At 47.6% G+C, this 25,549-nt stretch overlaps 1 protein-coding gene across 1 annotated transcript in view; it reads left to right on the top strand.

Annotated features, from left to right (window-relative positions):
- The window catches only part of PCYT2 (phosphate cytidylyltransferase 2, ethanolamine), a 271,685-nt gene extending 246,421 nt beyond the window's left edge, over window positions 1-25,264 (top strand). Inside the window, exon 12 of the mRNA XM_069655300.1 lies at window positions 21,284-25,264. Coding sequence (XP_069511401.1) covers window positions 21,284-21,386 — 103 coding nt within the window. The 3' untranslated portion in view covers window positions 21,387-25,264. The remainder of the gene's footprint in view (window positions 1-21,283) is intronic.
- The last annotated feature ends 285 nt before the right edge of the window (window positions 25,265-25,549 follow it).

Below are 25,549 nucleotides of genomic sequence, written 5' to 3'. Positions count from 1 at the left end.
CACATCAGCTGGATTCGCTAAATTGCATCTAGAAATAGAGCATTGTGTGGATGATTCAAGATGCTCCGAATATCCTAGCATGGTTATTTCTCCTGAGGCAAAAATAGATGGTGTGTCCATAAAGGATATGGCAGTCTGGCTTTGTATTTCCTCAATAGGAACATTCCCACCCATTTCACTCCCAACTCCTCCTTCCAATCTCGATTCCTCATTGAATAGAGACTGCGAGCATGCAGGGATGTCATTATCTCGCCTTTCCATAATCAATTTTGCAGATTAATTTTGCGCACATACAATCAAGTCCTCATCTGAGTCAGAGGATACAGGGAGTGCTAGCGCATTGGCGTGAGCTATGCTCATACGCCGAGTTTTAATATTGTTAGTAGCCATTGCTGAGTCCCATTTACCACCAACAAGCTTTCTTTTCATTACTCCTCAGAACACTCAAATTAGGCAAGACAGTTTCCACGCCTTAGAGTGTACACACAATGCAGCTTATTAAGCCTAGAACAGACACACCTCGCAGGGCCAGAACACTCAATAACAATACATGCAAGCTCTTGTCATGCCTAATTAGCTTAATCAAAGGAGTGCTCAAAGAGCATACTCATACCGTATCTGTTTGTCTGCACACTGCGCAACGCAGCCAACAGCTGTACTTTTTCGTACTTTCGTGTGCATTGGCCACACAGTTTTTGAAAGTGGAGGGGGCAGAGTCAAAGGCGGGCTTTAGCAGCGAGGGCTCAATCAGTAACAGGCTGAAATTAAGTGAAAGGGGCAGAGTTAGGTGTATACAGCAAAGGGTTAATAGAGCACTAGAGGTGATTACTCCAAGTCAACAGTAAACGTGATTACTCCGAGTCAATAACAAATATTTACATCAGTCAATTGTAGGTCAGACAGCTTCCGTGTGCCTGAAAAGGACGTCCGCTCAGAGTTAAACTCACAGCACGGCACTAGGAATCCTTGCAAGCCCGGGACGGCAGGCAGGGCCAGGGTAGTACTTTCTCACAGCCAACAGCCGTACTTTTTCGTACTTTCGTGTGCGCCTAGTTTAATTTAAGTTAGTTAAAATAGTGGTAGGGTCAGTTAGAACTAGCTTTGGACGGTGGACATATTCCATTGGGACTATTGAGACTTACTGACAAGCACCTTTAGTTATATACATAGGCTGGGATACCCCGCTAGCAATAAGGAAAGATAGGCCTTATCCTTATTATTTAAACAAATATCAATCAAAATGTCGATTGTGTCCACCTTCTTCTTCCAACCCGGCACTTTACCCATTACAAGATTTCTTTTTTTTAATTTACCGATCTCTAGCATCTGACACTGTGGAAATGAGGTGGGAAATGGGTAAGAGGGTTCCCAAGACTTTGTTTATGTAGCAAGGTTATCACCTCCAGCATAAGGGATGCCACCAACTCATAACTGAATTACTCCAGAGTCATGTGATTCCACCTAGTGGCTGGCTGTGACTAAGTCTCCAGCCTAGGTTTGCAGGTGTATGGGGAGGTTGCGAAGGAGGCTGTGTGCTGCACAAGCCTCGGGATACTGATTACGGGAAGGATACCCTGGCTACACCCACCATGCCACCAACAGAAGGAAGGGGATTGCCAAACCCCTTTGTACTCTGTCCCTTTAGGGGAATTCATGACGTTGATGAATCATTGTGTCCCTTGTCGACCACGGGAGAAAACCCCTGAGAGGAAAAGTCCATAATCTGATGCATTCCTTCATTCCAGGGATTCCTCATCTTTGATCTCCCTATCCCAGTGGAGCTGTTCTTCTGAACTTTTCCGCCGCCAGGGGGCGCAGCGTGGCTTTGCGTCTGTTCCTCCCATTTCCTCTACATACCCTGCACCGGGCATGACGTTGGGGCCAGTATATATATAGCGCACCGCACTCATTCACCTCAGTTGCTTTTTTCCATGCACTCTGTTCGCTGGTCGGAACAAGTTCGCTAAGATGAATATTTCTCTACGCCATGCCGATTCCATTGATGGCCTCAGGATTCAAACCGTGCGTGGATTGCGACCAGCAGATGTGGGTTTCGGATCAACACCGGATCTGTCTCTAATGCTTGGGCAAGGGCCACGACACCCAGGATTGCTGGTCGTGCCAGTCCATGCATCTGAAGGTCCCCCGGAAAAGGGCGACGAAGCTCTTCACTTTCTAACACAAGACAAAAAGTGTAGCTCTGCGGCCCAGTTCGAAGTCATGGATCGCCGTTCCGAAGATCAGCCAGCCCCACGCAAAGAGAAAGACGAGAAGGAAAAAAAAACATCAGAAGAGATCCCGCTCCCCGAGTGGTTGCTTCCACAAAACACTCTTCTTCATCCTCTAAGAAGAGGATCCACCACTCCAAGGATTCCCCAAAACGCCCAGCACAGGTTTCATTTCCCATCCAATCCTCCACTAAGGAGGAATGGGAAAACATTTGCCTCAAGATGCTTGACGTCTTTGCCATGGCTCTAGGGGCTTTGGTCTCGTCGACATTGGTGCCAGCGACCAGCATGACACCCACTGGAGACCACTCCCACACGCCTTTTGGTAGATGAGCGTCCCCGGCGACGGGCATGGTTTTGACAACAACTTAGTTGGCGCTGATCGACGTCGAGGACATGTTAGCTCCTCGAGAATACGCTCCTCTCCAAAGAGATGCCTTCAAGTCAAAGATGTACTCTTATCTACAAGGAAGATGGTGACCAGATTCCCTTAGGTTTGAAACTCATGGTTCCTATAAAAGAGAGAGATTTCTCTAAAGAGTTCTACAGGGAGGGTGAAGATGTAATTGGCCTGGCCGAAGACCTACAGGTCACCAGTGGCCTTGACACATACTTGGAGATGGATATACTGCCAACCCCCTTTCCAGGCAAGCCTCAGACTGCTTTTCAGCGGACGATGGCCAAGGTGTCCGATACCATGGGGCTTTCTGCTCCATCCAGAACCAAAATTCAATTAGAACTTTGTGTTATTTTGGATGATGCCCATAAAAAGGAAACACTGCTGCCCTTCAATCTGGCAGTGGAGGAACCTTTGCAGGAAGTGTTGGGAAAAGCCGCCTTCTGCTATGGCAGTGGACCAGGAAATGGTAAGGAAACAATGACCTGCTCTATCCGATCTTGGGTTTTGGTCCTCCCATGCCTCCCTAGAAAACTTGGTGGTTCCTGGTTGACATCCAACCTGAAGATCTCTACTTTACCCTGTCTCCCTCCTGTCAGGGAGGGCAAGAGGCTTGATACCTGGAGCAAGAAGGTGTTTGCGTTGGGCAGTCTTGCCCTACGTGTGATGAATGCTTCTCACGCTCTGGCATAGTTCTTCTTTGGCCTATGGTCTGTCTCGGTGCAGGTTGTTGAGTACATCTACTAAGGGGCGATGCAGACTGGATTGCAGGCCCTGGTTGCTGATGGTATGGAGGCCTCTTGCTAGATTTTACAATCAGGATTGGACACTGTGGATTGTGTGGGCAGGTTCATGGCCCCTGGGACGGTGTTTGAAGCCGATGTGCAAACCAGGCTCTTTCACCTGCCTTTCGACAGCTTTCAAACCTGTTTGGAGCCAAGGCGGACGACACACACCAGAAGGTTGTCTCCAAAGCCCTACTTAATCCTTGGGTATAGCCATGCAGCAGCTCTCTGCGCAGTCCGCCAAAGGTAGGGGTTTTCATCCCTTCCCTGCCTATAACACGAAAGGCTGTGGTTAGGCTGCCTCAGGAAGGCTGCAAATCAGATGCTTCCCAGGAGGCAGAGGTAGGGGTGCCCCAAAGAGGAGGTGCGGCCGCAGCCACTATCCCCTCTGTACCCCAGGGTGCAAAACCTCAGTGACGGGCTCTGTCACTCTGTCAGTTGCAGGAATGCTTTCCCTATTCAGCTCGGAATGGTCAAGGACCACGTCTGTTGCTTTGGCCTTGCAGGTCATTAAACAATAATGCCTCCTGTTCCTATAGTTCCCTAAAGACCACAGCCCTCAGGCTACTACCGCCTTGTCTCTGGATACCATCGTTCTGGAGGAGGTCCATCTGCTTCTTTCAAAGAGCATGATACCGCGCATGGAATGGGACAGGGGGTGGTACTCCACCCATTTTCTGGTGTCGAAGGACTGGGGCGTGCATCCCATTCTGGATCTGCAGCTACTGAACTTGTTCCTGCACAAGGACAAGTTCCAGATGGTTACACTGGCTCAGGTCCTGCACGGCCTTGATCTGCAGGACTGGTTGGTTTCATTGGACCTTCAGGATGCCTACTTCCACGTGCCAATACATCAAAAGCACAGGGCCTTTTTCTCTCGATTGAACAGGATAAAAGATACGTTGGCTTGATCGGAAGCATAAAGTTGAGGTTTATTTAAATAATGTATACAAGATTACGTCATAAAATACTTTAATTCCTTAGGATTTCCACCATTCTTGGTGGAGTTGGAATACTGAAGAAAACACCCTAAACTTGGCAGTGTGGCAAAGGTCAAAATAGGTTGGGTATCCGTACGGGAAGCAGTACCACATGAACCGGATGTGGTGCCCTGACTTGACCCCCGTTCCCCAGGGATTATCAATAGGAAAAGGTTTCTTGCATATCTCCTACGGTTCTCTGTAGGGCGGACATCGACTGAAACAGTATGCCATTTCTGTTGGGACATCGCCACCTCAGCTTGTCCTTTCTGTACTGCAGAAGCTAAATATTTTAGTATTGCCGCCATGACCCAGGAGGTAAATGAGGTTCTTGCTATCTGTCAGCAAAACATAGCTTGGGCCCACAGGGGTCTTGGAAATAATACACCTCCTACCCCAGAGGAACCAACCCACAGGTTGAAATGGACAATACTGTGGGGATGTTTCCCACTAAGCTGGAAACCTACGGGCCATCCTCCTCCCCACACCCTGGGTTTTATGGAGCGTGGACCACAGGAGCTATAGCAAGGGACAAGAGAGGAAGATTATTAAGCATGGAATACAGAGTATAGTAGGTAGTAGAAAGGTCAAAGGAAAGTACTACCTGAGAGAGAGCTGCTACCCACTGTGAACATAGAAATCCGAAAGGAACTGGATACTGTTACGGGCCAGTGAGACTTACAACTGTATTTAGTTTTCGCAAAGGTTCACATTTTATTTTAAACAAAATTAGTAACAGAAACCCTATATAAACCTACTCTACCAGGGATTCCCTACCTAGTCTAGGATCTAAGGGAAAACCTCCTAGCATACACAAAACTAACCCTCACACTTAACAACAGAAACATTCAAAGTAACATAGAAACAGCATAAATAAAAGGTTACCAAACAACCAGTTTCTTGGATGACTTCTACTCGTCCTGGGTGGAACTTGCTCCCCCAGGAATGTCCCAAAATCAATTTCTTCCAAGGAAATAAAAGTCTTCAATCAAGTCTTGAAGTTCCAAAGAAACAAACGTGCACCCAAATAAAAATCCACTGGCAACAGTTCCTTCTTTGCCTGATGAAAATATTTCCTTTCCAAGTTCTACAAAGAAAACAGCAACAATGGTATTTCTGGATAACCTCCTTCCGGGAAAGAATGGGTAAGGTTGAAGACAAAAGTACCACTCTGCTTAACAACAACTCCTCTTCTTGCAACCTCTGCAGCGTCTTTAAATACGGTTGTCAGGGTGCTCCTGCTTAGGGTTTGTTCCTTCTCTAGCAACCCCTTTGCCAATGATACTCTGCAAGCAGGCTTTCCTTGCTCCACAGTTGACTTCTGCTTCTACTAAATTCAACTGATACAGTTCTGACAAAGGTATCGACAACTACAGTTTTACTGCTGCTACTGCTGCTTGTAACTTTAGGCAACTTCGACAAGACTCTTTTGACTTCTACAGGTGGGCAAAGCACTCTTCTCTCTTGTATGGCAAGAGAGTGCAGCCTGTTTGCCCTTCCTTTTGCCTTGCAGCCACCACAAAATCTGGGTTTACTTCTGGCAACTTTACTTCAGGCAACTTCAACAAGGTGTCTTGGTCCAGGGCCCTCAGTCCAATCACCTCCTTTTTGATAGGCATCTCCCACGTCTTATCAACTACCTTCCTACTCCTGCTACCCCTCCTAGTACCTCTCGGGTGCCTCTGCCACCTCTTTCTTCCACCACCTCCCTGGCTTCTATACCACCTCCTGCTACCACTTCTGCCCACTTTCGGGCCCCTCCACATCCTCTGCTGGTTGTACCTCAAGCCACTACCCCACCCCGGAAGTTTTTAAAATGTGGCAACCTGCTCCATGTCGCTACTCTTAATTCTCGCTCGGCTGTCAAATACTCCTCTAACATCTACCACCTCCTCGAAGAACTTGACCTGGATGTCCTCGCTCTCACCGAGACATGGTTCACTGCCAGCTCTGTCCCCCTCCTCCATGATGGCTACAAGATCCTCTCCGAACCCAGAACCAGAGATGGAGTAGCCCTGATCTTTCCCAGGACGGGTCCCTGCTTCTGTCATGCCTACACAAGCCTACTCCTCCTTTGAATGCCTGGTCTGCAGGATCTCTATCTCTCCAGGCCTCTCTCTGACTGTGGCCACCATCTACAGACCACCTGGCCAGGTTGCCCTTGTGCTTTCAGAGTGAGCTGACCTCTCCTCTTCTCTTCTTGCATCTAGCGCTCAACTTCTCCTCCTCGGAGACCTCAACATCCACCTGGATGCTTCTAATCCGTGCTCTTGGCTCTTCCGCAACCTGCAACTCTCTCTCTTTCCATTCTACCATCTGGTTCGACACACTCTGCCGGTCACACCCTGGATGTTCTCATCGCTTCAGCCGTCCCCCTCTTTAACTCTCTCACCACTCCTCTCTCTTGGACTGACCATGTTCTGCTCTCCTCTCACTTGAAACTCTGTCCCTCAGGCTAAGCCTACTCCAGCACTGCCACCTAACTTCTCGGTCATTCGGCCCATGAAGCGTGTGTCAGTGGATGCCTTTGCTGCTACTTCCTCTGCTCCTCCTAAGCCTGTGGCTGACTCACACTCTGACACAGCCCTCTCTACCCTTCATCTTTCCATCTCCAACAATCTTTTCCTCTGTCATGAGAATCCATCTGAGGCCCACCTCAAAGTGCAACTCTTGGTATGAATCTGAGCTTGCCACCCTGAAATGCAAGTGTAGGGTACCTAAGAGGAAGTGGAGGGCTTCGAGCACATCCTCTGACAAACTGGCCTGCCGTTTGCTCCAAAGGCAATACAGACTCTCTGTCCTGTCCAAGAAGATAGTCCACATCCAAGCCACGTCCCTACGGCCTCTGTCAACACGGCCAAACTCTTTACAATCTGCATGGAGCTGGCTAATCCTTCTGCAGTTTCCACCTCTCCTGTTCCCTCCCAGGCCCTCTGTAAGGCTCTGGTTTCTCACTTCACCACTAAAACTCGGGACATCCTGTCGTCTCTCCCTCTCTCAGACCCCCTCTGGCTGCCTCTCCCTCTCCTCCTACTTTCTCCTCTTTCTCTCTGACAACACTTGATGAGGTTTCTAGACAAGTTCGATCTATGAAGGTGTTGTCCAAACAGGTGCTCCCCTGCTCCTCCAGAACCATCAAGGACCATATTGACACCCTTGCTCCAGCCATGGCCGATTTCTGTAATCATTCTTTCACCACTGGAACTTTCCCTTCTCCCCTTAAGCACTCCTTTGTCCCTTGTACACCCCCTCCTCAAGAAGTCATCTGCCGATCCTAGCTGCCAGGCAAACTATCACCCAATCTCCATCCCCCTTTCCTGGGCAAACTCTTGGAAAAGCTGGTCGTCTCCCAGCTTACTCTCGACACTGAATCTGTTGGTTGTCTCCATGACTATCAGCCTGGCTTCAGAAACGGAAACTATTGTTCTGAACACCCGTGAAGATCTGCTGTCTAACCTTGATTCCAGAATTCCTTCTGTCGTCATCCTCCTTGATCTTTCCTCTGCTTTCGTCACGGCCAACCACGCCATCCTGATCAATCGACTCTGTGAGAACCTGAGCATCACGGATCAGGCCCTGAAGTGGCTGACCTCCTTCCTCTTGGATCACCCCGCCGAGGTCCAACTTGGTCCCTTTCTCTCTGGCACCTCTGTCTCTACCTGTGGTGTTCCCCAGGGCTCTATCCTGGCCAGTATCCCTGGTTTTTAAACCTCTACTTGGCCCCTTTGCCCCACCTAATCTCTTTCTCCTCTGACTTTCAATGTTATGCGGATGACACTCAGCTTTCCTTCAGGCTCCCCCAGCCTCCCCTCCTCTCTCTCTCTCATTCCTGACTATCGCGATTCAGGATTGATATGCCTCCAACGATCTCTGCCTTAATGCCAGTAACACGGAGAACCCTCGTATTGGGACCCCTGCCCCTGCTTTCCCTCTCTCACTCTGGCCGCCTGCCTTGGGCCCTCTTCCTTCACCTTCCGGGGAGGCAAAAAACCTCGGTGTCATCTTCGACTCCACTCTCTCTTTCTCGCCTCACATCTCAGACATCGCCAAGAAGTCCCACTACCAGATGCACCTCCTCAAAGAGACTCTTCACTTTCTCACTTTCCCCCAGAAGCTCACTGTCTCCACAGCCCTGGTTCTCTCTAGGCTGGACTACTGCAACAGCCTCTTTCTCAATCTGCTTTCCTCTACGCTCTGCCCTCTGCAACTAATCCAGAACAGGACTGCAAAACGTATTGTTGGCCTCAAGCCCAGGGACCGTATCTCTCCAGCCCGGAAAGCTCTACACTGGCTCCCGGTGGCTACAAGGATCAAGTTCAAGACCCTTTGCATTGTCCAGAAGGCTTTCTGGGGCCGGGGCCAGCCCTACATCCAACGCTCTCTTCCAAAATACCTTCCTTCTCAAGCCCTTCGCTCAGCTGCCTTCAACTCTCTAAGGGTTAGACGCTTCTCCAGGCAGAGATTGGGGGTAAATCTCTCTCCTCTGGAATGGCCTCCTTGCCCCTCTCAAACTTGAGCCGGACCACCTGAAGTTCAGGCAACAGCTCAGAACCCCCTTTTTCTCCTCTGCTTTCTCGCTCTCCCTCCCCTGCTGACCTACCTGTCTGCTGTACCGACTGGTTGCTTGGCCACCCTCTGAGACTTACTTGGTACCAGGCTCTTTCTTGATTAGGCACCCTTGCACTACCTCCGAGCCTACCACGCACTTAGAGGCTGTAACTGTAACCCTACAGTCCCTTGTTCTCCTTGCACTACCCAGAGCCGCGCTGCCCTGGCTGCACTTACTCAGAGCATTGCTGCCCTGTTTTCCCCTCCACTCTCCCTCGCACCACCCCCTTTCCCCTTGCACTTGCACAATCTGAATGGCACAAGGCCAAGTAAGATCGTTTGTCTCTTCCTCCCTCTGTCTTCCCTCCCTTGTCTTGTCGCACCTAGAAACACTTGTGTACAGTTGCGTTATAAATGACTTATATCATATATCAAGTGAGCAGGAAATTTTAAAAATGGTGTACGCACTCAAGAAAGCAGCAGAGCCGGCCAGAGAAGAGAGCAGAGCCAGCCAGAGAAGAGGGCAGAGCCGAGGAAGGACACAGTATGGGAAAGGGCCGCGCTGGATTAGGCAGACCCTTGAGAAGGCAGACCCTTCCAGACAGCTGCTTGCAACTCCTAGCGTTAACTACTGTCGTGGCACAAGGCCAAAAGAGATGCAGCAGACACTGTATGAGGACCATCAGAATACCGGCAGCAGCAGCAGTCTGACCGGCAGGTGAACGCGCAGCAGTCGGGAGTGCTGGAAGAAGGTCTGAAACGTGAGTCTGGCCGGCCCAGAGAATTTACTATGGTTTGGGAGCACTACAAGACACCAGTGAGTCTACCCAGAGCCATTGATGACCCTTGGGCGTACTGACCGGCATCTGAGCAAATACGAACTTTTGAATACCGACCAAGTAAAATAACTTGAACAAGTCCCCATGTATAAGATGTCAATATGGGGAAAGTTGGAGCAAATGTTACCCCAAGCAAATAAATAATAATTAATATATTAAATGGCTGAACTTGAACACGTCCTTATGTATGAGATGTCAATCTGGAGAAAGTTGGAAGAAGTACAACCTCAAGCCAATGAAATAGGAGTACAGTGAAGTAATGCAACTGTGCTATACTAAAGAACAGTGAAACAGAGACAAAGTCCTGGTGAAAGGCATACATAAGGCAGTGAACATTTGGGTGTGGGAGTGAGATACCATCGAGAGTATTCATGGGAATTTGCACGGTAGTATACCAGGGGATCTGAAGAACCTACTAAATGATTCCTGGCAGAAGAGTAGACCAGGATGTTTATTAAAGATACTGTTGTTTGAAAGAGACACTTTCGCCATCTTTAAGAAACGGTTGTTTGAAAAAGATAATTTTCGTGATCCTACCTAAATATCCAGGGAAGGGTACCACCCTCTGGAGCCAAGAATTTCTCCTTGGAAAATACTTTTTCTGTTGAATTTATCTACATGCTTTAATTGTGACCACGAAACGTAAGTCGGAAACATTTTCTTACACCCTTAGTTGTGTATTTCCAGTGTAAGGGTCAGATTAGTATGTTTTGGACACAGGTCCCTAAGTAGGGAAACTCTCTTTAGGATCGGGACACAGAGGCCTTTATCCAAACCCTTTTATTTTAATAAAGATGTCTGATAATGAAAATACTACAACTTGGTGTTCCCCTCTTATTTCTGTCCCCTCACAGGCAGCTCCAGGCATTGCCTGTTTTACCTCCCTAAATTTTCTTGGATTTCCATCTCTCTCAGAAGATCCATCGTCATGTGTTTTTTTCTTCCGCCTCATTCTTTCAAGGCAGAGGACAAATTCCATCGGCTGGTCCTGGTGTAGGCCCTCAACTTCTACGTCTCTCAGGCGAGAGAGACTAGGAAAGATTACCAACTTTTTGTGGGTTGCGCTGGGGCTCGTGCTGGTATTGGTATTGTTTATTTGTAAAGCACCTATTCACAAAGGAAGTGTTTCAAAGCGCTCAAGCAGGGATTGAACAAGGGGGAAAAAAACAACAGTCATTCGGAGCCCTTGAATTTCTGAATGATACAAATTTGGCCAGGAAGAATGGGTGCATGGTACAAGTTCATATAATACAATTAACAGTGTAGATAACAGCAAATAGGTCTGACGATGATTCTGCAGTTTTTCCAAGAGCATTGAGGTGCCAACATGCAAGGAGGGGACACACGGGAAAAACAGATAGACAATCTTCAAGGCATGGTGCTTTCAGATCGAGCAAGTGCGCAGACAGGTGTGGCAGAGGGGAGGGGGGGAATAAGTGCGTGGGGGGACCAAGTGCGCCCTGTCGGTCAGAAGCTGGGGTAAGTGCTGAGAGATGCCACTCTTAAGGGTCATTGGCCATGTACAGTAACCAGGAAATTAGTGCATGCCCGAAGGCAAGTTCAAGAAGACTGGCAAGGGTGCCAAGGACCTGTGCGACTCTGAGGTACACTAGGCGGCCAGTCAAAAAGTTGTGCAGAAAAGGAGGGAGAGAGCGGAGAGAAAGGTTAGCAGGGTAGAGGGAGAGAGAAGGAAGAGGAGAAGAGGAATGTCTTAAGGAGTTTCCGAAACTTAAGGAAATCCGGCTCAAGATGGAGTGCAGCAGTGATGCTATTCCAGAGGGAGGCCTCTGCAGAGGATAAAGATCACCCTCCAAATCTCTGCTTGGAGGACCGGGTCACTTGCAGAAGGTGGAGGTAGATGAGCGGAGGGCTCGGGGAGGACAGTATTTAGGGTAGGCATTGTTGCAGATAGGTAGGTCCCAGGCCCCAGGAAGCCTTGTGGACAATGCAGAGGGTCCTGAACTTGATCCTTGCAGCCACTGGGAGCCAGTGGAGGGATTTCAGTGCCGGAGAGATGCAGTCCCTGGGCTCTGAGGAGGTGTAGCTGGTAGTTGGACTTTTTAGAGATGTTCGAAATGTGAGTGGAGAAGGAGAGAGGGAAGTCAAAGATGACCCCAAGGTTTTTTGCCTCACAGGTGGGTGCAGATGCAGGGCCAAGGGAGGCCGGCCAGAATCAGAGAGGGAAAGCGGGAGCAGGAGTCCCAATGCTAACGATCTCAGTCTCAGACAGAGGTGGTTTGCAGCACACCATGACTGAATTGCAGACAGTCAGATATGAGCGAGGTAGAGGAGGTGGCTAAGGGTAGCCTGAAGGAGAGTTGCGTGTCATCCGCATACACTGGAAGTTAGATATGAAAGTGGCAATCACACGTGCAAGGGCAGCCATGTAGACATTGAAGAATCAGGGGGATAGGCTAGAACCCTGTGGAACGCCACAGGTTGAAAGAGTGATTGATAGTAGAGAGAAAGGACCCAATTTCCACCTGGGATGGGTGGTCAGAAAGGAAGGTGAACCATGCTACTGCCTGACCTCTGATTTCCAGGGTGTCCTGCAGACATGTGATCAGGATGTTGTGGGTTACCGTGTCAAAGGAAGAGGAAAGATCAAGAAGAATGAGGACAGAGGGAGTGTTAGTGTCGAGATTTGAGAGCAGGTCTTCGCGGGTGTTCAGAAGATCGATTTCCATGCCTCTGGATGCTCTAAAGCCAGACGGATGGTTGTGGAAGCAACCAGCAGATTCAGTGTGGAGGGTGAGCTGAGAGATAGCCAGCTTCTCCAGGTGTTCGCGCAGGAAAGGGGTGAACGAGATAGGGCAGTAGTATGCAGGAATGGAGGGGTTGGCGGAGGAGTTCTTAAGTAGAGGGTGCACAAGGGAGGGCTGGCAGGGCTGTGACCAAACAGACCCTGCCAATGTGGACCAATCTCTGCATCTCGAAATGCTATGATCTGGCTAGGAAGGATATGAATGAGGGTCTCGAGCCCATTCTACCAGAGGAGTGGCTGCCACCTCTGTCCTGCAGAAAGGAGTCCCTGTCATGGACATCTGCCGGGCTGCGACATGGGCATCTCTGCTCACTTTCGCTAAGCATTACTGCTTGGATGCCCTTGCAAGCCAGGATGCCAGTTTTGGTAGGGCAATCTTAGAGTTTTCTGGTCTGGGTGGTGTCCTTACTTCCTCCCGCCTCAGGATTTACGTACTGCTTTCAGAGTCTATCATAGATGAGGAATCCGTGGGAGGAAGAAATCCATTAGAAGAACAAATTACTTACCTCTCACTTATGTTCTTTCTGGTGTATGTTCCTCCCACGGATTCTTCATTGCCCTCCCTACCTGCACCTCGTGGTGGATAGCTAGTACACCATCAGTTCTACGGTCCCTCAGATTGGTTGGGAAAAAAGGGTGGAACTAAGGTCACTGGGTGCGATGCCGCTATATATACTGACCCCAATGTCATATCCGGCGTGCGGTGCATAGAGGCGTCGGGCGGAGCCGACAGAGTCACGCTGCTCCCACTGGCAGCTGAAGAGTTTCCAAAGAACAGCTGGGATGGCATAGGAGAATCCATGAGAGGAACCTCCATCAAAAAGAACACTGCACCGAGAGGCAAGTCATTTGTTCTTTCATCAAGATTACCTGACAAACTAACCAATGGTGTATGGAGCACGACAGCGTTGAGCAGGAAAAGAGGAAAGGTCAGCAACCACAGGCTTCCATGTGTCAACACTCGACTCGGCAAAGATCATTCATAAGTCAAGGGAGCAGGAAAGAAGTACAGGTGATGTACACCATAGACTTCTCCAATGCCAGAGGAATTTGACATTCATGATGGCAGAAGGCCTGTATAAAGGTTTGGTACGCAGGAGTGAAGGGGGTGGGGCTAGGGAAGCACAACTAATTCAACGTTTCCTACCTAAAACAGTCAGCCCCATTAGGGAGAGGACCATCCCTGAAGGTGAGACTAGATCTATAAAAAAAAAAGGCAATGGGCAATAGAGTATAGTGTGAGTGTTTTGAATGGAGCGGTCGCTTTTGGAGTTGGTTGGTGGAGAGAATTGATATTTGATGTATTTATAACGCACGGCTGAATGGACAAAACTGCATCTACGAGCAGAGGGTTATAAAAAATAAAAATGAAATACTACACTTTACCCGTGATTGTGTCCACCTCCTACGTTCTATCAGCCTTATTCATTTGAAAAGTCTATGGGGCTTTACGGAATTGCTACAATGATTCAATTTTCCTGAGTTCCCAGGGGAGCTTATTACAGATCTGGAGAAAACAGGGGAAGAGGCTGTTGAGTAGGGAAGAGAGGAGAAGGAAAGGAGGCTGGAAAGGAGAAAAATCAGGTGTTGGAGAAAAGAGAAAGAGGGATGAATAAAAGCAGAGGAGGAAAATCAATGGCTGGAGAAAGGAGGTGGGTCAGGCCCATAAAAAGCTAGGACCTAGTGGGTATAGAATGTCTGAATGCTGTGAAGGGTGGAGGAAGAGGCATGTGGTGAAATGTCGAGGAGGTGTACGTAAAATCAGTGCACAAAGAGATAGAGGAAGAGAAGGAGAAGAGAGTAGCGGAAGACCACATACGCACAAGCACACAGTGGGGCATAAAAGTGAAGAGAGAAAGGGGACAGGTAGGTCAGAGAATCTGGACCCTCGGCAAGGGGGTCGGTGAGAAGCTTAGGAGAAAGCTAGCGGTCTCCTGTCTGTTTACCACTCTGGTCACGTGAGAGACCGGCTCAGACACAGCATTTTGGCATGGATTGAGCACCACTTTAAACCTAAGAGCTCAGGAGGACTACCACCCATACTGTGAAAGGAGATGGCACAGGGGCAATGCGCTGCTCTTGGAAGCAAGAACACGCAGAGCAACAGAGGTTTGAATCCCAGATCCACACTTAGAAACCCAACTCAGGTATGCTACTGGGCGCGTTATAAAAAAAAGCATTATGGCCACGAAAGAGACACATTGCCCGAAACCGTGAGTGACTGGAAGGAACCCTGGGTAATCCCCTTAGGAGGTTGGAACCAGATGGACATTCTAGTCTAGGTTTTCTGTGTTATGTTTTCCTTTTTGCCCAAGCTTGTAAGTGCCCCTATACACCTTAAACTGTACTTCTAGTTGTGCATTTTGTTGGAACCGCTCTGTTGCGTGAGAAAGGGATGCACATTCCAAAACTCAGTGACACTTGAAGAGACCAATAATCTGTGGGAAGAATACTATGCCCTTGAGAACGAACATTACCAAAGGTAAGTAAGTTGCTCATTTATATGTGTGTCTTCACAGACCAGGCTGAGCGAAATGCTCCATCCTCTTCTCTTTTGTACTAGATGCAGTGGTCAAAGCATGATACTGGTTAAAAGGATGGGTGAACAAGACACCCCAAACATAAACAACATCATACAGTGGAAGCATTTCACATTGTTGTCATTGTAAAAATATCTCCTCATCAGAAGAGATATACTGCTTCACATAGTGGAATGTGGGTAGGTGCAGCACATCCCAAGTCCCCCAACTCACCTCATACTATTCCATCCGTTCCTCATATAGACTAAGGGGTTTGGCCTATCGTCTCAACTCCAGCCTCTACTTCCTGACATACTTTAGATGGAATAAGCATTCAGATACAGACCAATCCCCCTACTGCATGACAGAGGATGGAAACCGTGTTCCCCTGGTACATAGCTTCAGCTCAATCAGCCTACCAGGCGAAAGTTTGAGATTACATTGAACTACAACACAATTTCTCTATTAGGCGATAGGGTGCACTGAAGAAGAGCTCTACTCAAAAAGTGAATACATGTAAGCAATGTAAAATTAGGGAGGGATGGCTGAACATTAATAAGAAATACATCACATTTTAAGAATTAAAGATTGTTATGATAATATTTTTGTGGCAACTTCCACAGACGACAATAAGAAACATTGGAATTTAGCTTTGACTTATAACTTAACTATTGTCTAGACTAGGATTTTTGTGAATGCAATTTAAGGGGATGTAGTGCACAGGATATATCCATCTAGGAATTTTGTACATAGTACACTGTGCCTTTAAGAAAGTCAAGCTCAGTGAGCCCCATAATGCACTGCTGCGTTAGTTAGCCTTCACTTAATTTGTCCATGCTAGTGGAAGAATCCCTTAACACTACTGACTGTTTAGCCTTTTCATACTTTGCCCACTATTCTTCTGGGGTTTCCTTTGTTTCAGTTGACACAGTATAATGTTGTCTTTTCTGACATATTTTTGCCTGGTTTGGTATTTTTTTCTGCCTCTTACTTGGCTCCTTCTCCTGGATGCCCCGAATACAGTAGTAGGAAGGCAAAGAAGGGCAAGTATATGTACTGCTTGTGGGATGACCATTATACTGAACAGTGCAAAGGAAGAGGTTTTCAGCAAAGGAAGTAAAATGTCTCCAGGCAGGATATCTGCATGCTGGAGGGACCCAGATCAAAAGCATCCAGCACCATAATGCCTTGGAAGAGGTAGAGAGATGAGGTGATCCCTGTACCTATCACTATTGGTGCTATTCCTGATGTCCCTCAGGTGGCTCTGGAGCCCATTGCTCTGAGACACCCACACAGAGGTCCATTAGTGACAAGCTCTTCACTATCGGAGTTCTCATCAGTATTGCCCATTTCAGTGTGGAGACAATCCCCTTCAAAGATATTCAGTGTCGAAGCGGTTGATGTCTAATCACTCCATGTCAAGTTAAGGATGTCATTGCCTAAAACATCGGTGACTAGTGAAAATGTAGCCAACATAAATGTAGTCTGTGAAATAGTCGTGCTGAAAAGACCTTTGCAGTGAAAAAGTTGCCAAGCAAAAGGTTGTAACAAAATGCAGCTGAAAATTAGCCAAAAATGTAGTGCTGCTAGAGTAATTGTTAGGGTTAAGGAGGGTTTAGTGGGCTTGTGATTGCCTGGTTTAGGGTAGTATAGGGTTGGGGTAAGAATAGGGGTTAGAGTAAAGTAATTGGCGTTTGGTTAGTTGTTAGGGTAAATTAATTTTCAGGATTAGTGTTAGCATAGGGGTTATTGCAAAGGCTAGGACCAATAGAGTAATGGTTTTGGTTGTGTTAAAGAAAGGGATAGGGAGGCTGGAGATGGCTGGCGATGTCGGCGTAGGATAGCGGTTAGAATAAACCGAGTCGTTAGGGTAAAGTAAGCATCAGGGTAAGTGGTGGAGTTGCAGTTAGGGTACGGCTAAGTATTAGAGCAAGGGTTTGGATTAATGCAAGGGTTATGCACTTTGTGGCAATCCTGTGATGGGTTGGAGATAGGTTCATTATTCATTTTCTATTCATTTTGTATTGAGTAACTGTTAGGCACAATTGAATGCAGATACCCTGCGGCAGACTACACCAGCCGTGTACTCTTGGTAATAGGTAACCCACCTATTGGTATAGGTCTGTACTACACAAGTTGGTAGAGTGACTAGCAGCCCGACTTATCTCAAGAGGGGTAAACGTGAGCTGTAGGGATGTAACACTGAGATTCACAATTACAAGTCTCCAAATAACACATACACTCAAGGTTTTCTAGTAAAATTATTATTTATTTACCGGTCTGTTTTAAATAAGCCTTTAGAAAGGGCAATATGCAACAATAAGTAATACAATTTATAACATTCCCTTAGATTTAAGATAAGCAAGTAGATACCCTTTTGGGATGCCTCACACACACTTCTTACACCCTGAGGTGACTTCAGTTACTAAGACAATGTTTGGCATTAATATCTGTCAAGCATATGTGAGTGCACTGTGTCGTGCTAAAAAACACATGTTGGGCCACATAAAGAGTGGGCCATGTGTCTGCTGCTTTCTAGATGAAAAGAACTGGAATCTTTAATGGGTTTTCTCTGTCAGGCAGGTGCAGAAGTGTTGAAAAAGAAGAAAAAAGGATATTCTTCGGTGAATCTTTCTCTCTCGATTCTTTCGTAAAGGTGGGACTCTCAGGGTTAATTGGTTTGGGGATCCATAGTCCAAATGCACTGACTCTGGGTGATCTTATTGTCCTCTAGGTCAGGTCATTTCATAGCCGACCGGTTTCTGTGGTAAGGGGTAGTTAAACCACATTCATCAGGGCTTGAATTGTGGGCATGTAGGTGAGTGCCCTCTTCGTTACTATTGCAGCGTTGTCTGCATTAATACGGTTCCTCTACCCTATCCATGTAGATAGTCGTTTTTGCACGGAGGGGTGAGGCGGCCTGTGACCTGCTGCTCGGGTCTGGCGGGCCGCGCGGGAGAACTCCTGTTTGGCCCTTGCTCTCAAGATACCTAGACTTGATTATATCCCTAGTAGACCTATCAGTCGACTCGGGGTACTACCGGAGATTACAGCAACCTAAACTAAGCAAACAATTCCTAATATACATGAACCACGGGGTACATTTCCTTCCCTCCTGTGACAAATGATTTCTGGCAGCATTTCTACATTTTGCTAGACAGGGTGAACTCCACAATTTAACCCAAAACAGAACAGGTTCAATAAGTGACAAGTGGCTCAGACTCTCGATGTTAAATTCTAGCAATAGCAGAATTGTTGGAGTAGACCAAGGAAGCCCAGTGATATTTTTCAGAAACCCATTCTCTGAAACAACGAACTGTTTCAGATCCATTTGGCACCACATTATGGCTCCATAGAGGGCAGCCTGGCGGGCCTGCTGCTGGTAAGCTTCTATCGGGGCTTTCAATGCGTTCCCTCCATAATCTCTAGAAAAGTTAGCAATCGCCCCACTATACCTTGTTAGAGCCAGGTTGGTTTTGTCCACTTGATCATGCCAAGTTCCTTTTGCGGTTACTGGCAACCGAAGCTAGTCATATGAACTGGCCTTTTCAAATTTCTCACCCTTCAGGGAGATTTTGACACAAGGTATGTGCTTCCTTTTCTTTAAAAATTCCATTCAACTTAGTCTTAGTTGTTTTAACCTCCAGTCAATTTTCTTCACAGAACGCTAAGAATAAAGAATTGCTTAATCAAACCTCTCAGGGTCAGAGAGACCAATACTGTTTTGTCTGCAAACATCAATGTAGGGGATTTATCACTGCCTAGTGATGGTGCATCCATGGGGTGGCAGGGGGGTGGGTGGAAGGTAAGTTATCTATCACCTGGTTTATAAAGAGGCAATACAATTTGGGAGCCAGGGTGCAACTCTGGCACACCTCTTTCAAACTTGGGAGCAGCTTTGATGGTTCACCACCTACGACCCACCTTACTTATGTATCATTCCCACTGTATAATAGTTGGGCTGCCAATATGATGCAATCAGGCACTATGATGGAGTCTAATTTAGCCAGACACTCCCATAGTGTAGTTCGAGAGACACAGTCAAATGCGGTTCTCAGATCTATGAGCATCACAACAGGTTCATTTTTCTGAGAAATGCATATTTTTCAATTCTAGATTGTGCTTACCCCATGCTGGAAACCTACCTGGAGGGGGCTAATTGGTCTATGTCCCATACACCACTCTTCCAAGTGAGAATGCACAACGTTGGCAAGATGCTTGCCTCCAGAATCCAAATAATATATCGGGCGATAATTGGCCGGCTGTTCTCTTCCCCCCCCTTTTTGTATATCGGGACCATCTCTGCATTTGTCCATGATTTTGCTATAATATTTTCTGATGTAATAGCTTTAAAAAGCTAATTCACCTAGGGAGCCCATATACAAGGTACCGATTTATATAGGCGAGATGACGCTCTGTATACTTCATCAACTGAGCAAACCAAAGGGTCATGTGCTGGATTCACTTGTGGCAGGGAGCTCCTGTACTGAGTAGGATCGAAACAGTTATCCCTATACAAGTCTTGGAAGTGGTTTACCCCTGCCTCTTCCCGGATGTTACCATGTTGGGGATTTTCTAATCACTCTTGCCAGTACTAATCAGGTGGCAGAAAGTGTACCATCTTTCCTGTCAATGGCATCCAACAGTTTTTCCCACTTTGCTAACTTGTATTCTCCTTCTTTTGTCGCTAAGGTGGTTTTATAATTTCGACTTGCCAGAAAAAGATCACCTTTCATCAAGTTTGTGTTTTAAGTATCAAACATAATTAAATAAAACAACAATTCAGCTTCCGAATACCTGGCAAACTATTCCATATCTGGCCAAGTGCTAAATATGCTATTTGGTACATGCCTAGTTTACACCATAAATACACACCGGAGGGGTTCCAAAAACATTATAAAATGTCCAGGAAGCCCTAGTAAGCCTATGAGAACACACTGGTGCAGAGAGATAGCAGAACAGACTTAGTTCTGCCACCTGAGTCTACTTTCTGAAAGTAATAAAGAAACCGCAAACTCTAGGTCCTACTTTCAAGATATAACTCCTTGCAAGCCCTCCTCGGGGTCAGGTAAGCCCACATGCAAGTTTCCTGCTCTTGCCTACATCGGGCCAATCTGAAAGAAAGGATTTTAGGATGAGCTAGTCTAGTCAGTGAGGAAGACTCGAGATAATGCTTTGCCACTCCCCAAACCATCTTATTCGTCCTTTCCATGCACAAAACCATAGATTGACTTATGGGGGATAAAGTGAAATGACCCTCCACCTGCACATGCACTGGCCATTCACAGTACTTGATTCCTGTCTGGAATCCACCTTGTCCCAAAGGTTTAAGTGCTTTGAATCTAAGGTTTACAGGACCCTGTAATGCCCCTCTACCACCACCCCTCCTCCGAGAAGAAGACCCTCATCGTTTGATACAACACTCATTTCAGCTGCCCATGCATATGACAAAGGATAGCCTCACTGTGACCAAAGACGCACCTTTAAGCACAGTTTTTACACAGCTCAGCTCATGTCTTGCATTGGACTACAAGCTTAGAGTAGAAGAGAGGTTCTACCTCTTTCCATTCAGGAGACAGCGGCTGGTCTCTCGGCCCCCATGCCACCACTGCACTAGCATCTGTTTGACACACTGCACACATTATTGCTGGTTCCTCTGAGATACACAAGCCACTCCAGATCACAGCCCCTCAACGCTTCCTCTCTTCAACCCGCTAGTGTACAGAATGAATTCTCTAAAGTCTACTGTATCAGTCAAGCAGAGGCGTTGGGCCTGATACTCAAGGCGCTTTGGGAAGCAGGCCTACTATATCCTGCCATTTAGGATATTGTACACCACAAGAGGGCCAATTTCTTCAGGGTAGACCTCTGGGGCTCATGTGCCATTCCCAACACTTTGCCACATCTATCCGCACAAGTGGTCTTCGGCAGACTTGGCCATTTTATGCTCGTCACTATATGTCAGACAGTATATGGTCACAGGCATGCAAAGGGCACACAGAGGAGAGACAGCTCAGATGAGATGGAAGGGTGTCTCACATTTGTTAGTGTTCTTGATGCACTCCGCTTGCTGTCCAAACATTCATTATGCACACTGTGCCTGCTGTGAGAATACTCGTGATGTGCACTGCGCTGGCTGTGGGAACCTTCAAGAGATTGTCTTTCTAAGCTGTGTGGATACCCATCTGACTCTGCTTCCATGTTTGGCAATGTTTTGCTGCAGGTTGGAGTTTGAAGCCCGGAACCAGAAGAAGGAAGCCAAGGAGCTGGCAATGCTGCAGGCGCTACAGAAGCGGGAGCAGGAGTTGCCGCGCCAGGCTTTCTGAAGGGGACTTGTCTGAGGCTGGCAGGGTGCATGTGAGCACATCTGTGCCCTGCACTAGAATCGCACCCAAATTGACCCATGACTGCGGGTCTGAGTTCTCTATAACATGTCAGTGTATCAGGCTGGGCTCCGCATCCTCTCATCCCAGAGAGCCCTGTCTACAAATAATGCTTGGCAGGCCCATTGGTGAATCTCCAGGTTGCAGGGGCACTATGCTCTCCTTTGCACCTTTTGCCCTAGGTGGCTTCTGTTTCTCTCCCAATGCCCTTTATTATAGCGGAATGGCTTCATCTCATGTGGGGTTCAAGTAAACTCTCCCATCGCTGATCTAATCACCTATCGCTAGTACAGCAAGGGGAATCGGGGCATTGGTGTGGTTGACATCAAGGCTCTCCAAGCGTGTCCTGACTGCAAGGAAATGCTTCTTTCTCAGACTCTGTCCACTCTCTCGAAATCCTTGGTACAGTCCATGTTCTGTCCAGTCGCTGCCTTGTCCGGTAGTTCCCGTGTGCTATGGTGCTAGCGTTCTGTGAGGCCCTACAAAGAGAGGTTGCCAGGCCGCATGGATGCTGCAGAGAATGAGGTGGCCGCCCTGCAGCTCTGAGATGTATACCACAGAGAGAAGAGCAGGCCGTTCTGTGAGCACAGTCTACACTCCACAGGCAGAGGTGGCCAGGGTGGCAGCATGATGCACTCTTCAGACAGAAAGAAGGGCCAAAGCTGTGAGTCCTTATGTATTGCAAAAGCACTTTGAGAGTGGCATGTACGCTGCAAAGCGACATGTTACTATGATGCTCCCTGCACAGGGTTGGGGCGCGGGGGGGGGGGCAATGGGAAGGGGGATAGGCTGAGAGTATGATCTACACTGAGGAGAAATGGTCCAGTCTGTAAATGCAATGGACAGTTCCGGGGGCAGCGGACATTATCTAAGTACATCCTACACTGATGAGGGCAGAGGAAGAGTGGGAGCAGCTGCGGGTATGGTGTACACGGCATAGAACTGTATGTGAGAATGGGGGAACACTGCACCAAAGCAGCCATTGTAAGTATGATGGACTCCAGGTGGAGGTTTTCGGAGTACAAAGTGCATTGGCCTGGGCGTCAGTGGTTGTGAGTACATGCACTCTTGATGGCGTGTGCGGATGATGGAGGATCCGCTCCCTGCTGTGGATGAGATAAGAAGCTTCTGCAGTCTCTGGAGGTGGGGTGGGAGCAAAGCGCCTGTAAAATCAATGATCCAAACCGATGATTACACTAATCCGGGCCGGACCTGCCAGAACTCATTACGTTTTTAATAGCCTTTTCATTTTCTAATTTTTGGAGGGATGGAGTGAGCCATTTTCATTGATCTGTTCTGAAATGTGCGTGTTTTAAATATTTAATGTGACATTCACAATGTGCTTCCAGCTATATAGTAAGGTAGTTGCGACATTTGGGACTGCAAAGGGGGTGCCATGACAGTCGCACACTGCTGAAGAGTGGCCTGACAGTTGTAGACTACAGAAGACGCTGGGGCAGCAGCTGCTGAGAGGTGGCAGGAACTGAACTGCTTAAGAGTGGAGTTGCAAGGGCTGCTGACGGCGGCGTGTCTCTCAGGGACTTCTGAGGAGTAAAGAGAACAAGTGTGTCTGTTAGGAATGGGAGTACAGGAAGCATGACAGAACCGGTCTGCTGGGGAGTGCAGCAAGAGGCTTCTCTCGGGACTCATCTGGGAGAAGCCATGCCTGCGCTGCTCCTCAACCACTAAGCCCGAGGACAGACCTCAATATTACGCTCCCCATTGAGCTTATGGCCAAAACTCCATGCTCCTTAAAGTGGCCCTGTTCCAGGGGTTCTTGGTTCTCCAGCCACCACAGAGTCGGTGTCCGATCTCCGCATTCCTCTAGTCACCAATGAGCCTGAGGGTAGGTCTCTGAACTCCTCCTGTCACCACAAAGCCCAAGATTAGGGGGCTCATTACAACCTTGCTGGTATCCTGTTGGTAAATCCGCCAGAATTACTGTTACCGCCGGTTTACGAGTGCCGGTATGCAGTGTTAGTCCCCATTCCATGGAGCCCCATAGGACTCCATGGGGGACTTTGCCGGTGTTACAGGCGCTGGTACTAATGGTGCCTGTAATACCGGCGATTTTTGCAAGATGGGGTGGGGGAAGTACCTCCAGCTCCAAGTTGGAGGTGATTCCTCCACCCCACAGGCATACATGTAGTTAGCCGGTGCGTAAATGTGACAGTATATGTTGATACCGGCACATTAATTCCACCCCTGCCAACTTGTAATGATGCCCTAGGTCTCTCATCTGATCACTGTTTGCTCAATGTAGACCAGTCTTCCTTTCCTCCAGCGCAGTTTCTCATCCCGCCTTTTAGCCTCATGGTTATTGTGGGCTTGCAGACCGTGAGTGCCCCAGTGATGGAGACTGCGTTTTGCCAAGCAGAGAGAATATGGAATAATCCTGAACCTGTCTGCAGGTATGCCTCCCACTCAAGCTTGTACGATATCCCTCGAACATTAAACCCCTTGCTTTGGATGTGACCAAACAGGACATGGCAAGACGATGGGTTGATTTTCGACAAGACACTCTTAGTCAAAGCTTAGATGCATTAACCAATATTTAAGCCTTTTTTTTAAAAGTACCATCATGCACATCCGAAGACCACCAGCCAACTACTGCTGGGGCCCTAATTGGTCCCAAGATCGAGCCAGGGGCGTTCTTCGCATTTGTTGAATAAAGTAGTTAATCATAATAACCCGGCCACAAATAGTATGAGGATTCTGAAAGGCTCGAACAAAGCTTTGGGTGCCAGCAACATCTGCTGGCAACTTTCTGTCTTCCCCTCTAAATCCGCGTTGTCCGACTCCTTGCAGTCAGCCAATGGCACTTCAGGAGAAAGCCTCTAGCTGCCTAGCCGAGAAACTTTAAGCATCACGCGCCTAAATATGTCAACCATTGTCACCAATGTGGTCCACCTCTACCGCCCTCTGAGTCATTGCCACTCAATCTTCTATTAATACGACATTCCGTTCCCAGGCCTTCAATCTACTTATGAGTTTGTAGAACTTTACAAATAGCTGTGCAGTGAGTATTTTATCCCTCCTTGTACATGTGTTGAGAGATGAAGTTTCAGCGAACTGCTTGGCACTGCACAAGTGAATATTTTATTTGAGATCTGGTTTCGAGTGTGCTTCGGTTTTAAATTTTGACTTTTAGCTAAAGGGTTGACAAGATCTGTTCAGAGGTGAGCTGTATAGTGACCAGCCTAGGTGAGCATGTATGATCTATGTACTGAAATTAATGAAATAACTGACTTCTGCTGTTAAACATTGTTGAGCTATAAACTGATAGGCCTTGTTAATCTCCAGTGATGGGTACAGTAATACTCTTAAGAGGTCTGCTAACTTACTGTTTACTCGGCCGTTTGAGAACTTGACCAGTTCGACTAGTGGCTCACTAGGTTGGCTCCAGCTACTGATGTTCAGCACTAATTTTTTACGTGTCCTGTTTTCTATTTATATTACAAATACGTTTTATTGTACATACATCCAGTTTTATTTGACGTTTAAATGTGCGAGACGATCCGATCTGTGCCTGCCGAGGCCTGCAAGCCCGGCCTCTGGCTGAATTGAAGCACAGCATGCAGTGTGCAGATCACAGTTCAGAGTAGGCTGATTGTGAGGGACAAGCAGCAACACAACTCTGTGCCTCATCCAAGAACAGTGGCTTCCATCTCTGCATGCTCCATGCCTGCAGAGAAAGAATGAGCCCCCCCCCCAGCCTCCATCTCTGGAGTTTGATGTCTGCGTGACCCCGATGTTTCCCCAGGGCAGCGTCCTATCGCTTTGTTAATAATGAATACTTAATAAAGTCTGATGAGCATCAAGCTGTTTGTCTGCCATGTATTTGAGCCTATGTCCTGGTTGATTGTCAGACCACTCTGTGCTATCCAGAGCCAAGCACTCTCCCTTGCATCTCTTAACCATGCAGTATGCACTCTTTCTTCTAGACCCTGGGTTTTGATTTTTGCATCTCGTTTCCCTCCAAGTGAACATTGTGGATATGTATAGTGGTGATTCCATTTACATTACGCCGAAGCACACAATGGCCCACAAATCATGATTTTTTTCTTCCATCATGGCTGGCTGCACAAAGGTTTTAGGAAAGAGAA

This window comes from Ambystoma mexicanum, chromosome 3q (genome assembly GCF_040938575.1).
Source record: "Ambystoma mexicanum isolate Mex_15411 chromosome 3q, UKY_AmexF1_1, whole genome shotgun sequence".
Lineage (NCBI taxonomy): Eukaryota > Metazoa > Chordata > Amphibia > Caudata > Ambystomatidae > Ambystoma > Ambystoma mexicanum.
The sequence above is the reverse complement of the archived record's forward strand: the minus strand, read 5'-3'. Positions and strand labels throughout refer to the sequence as shown.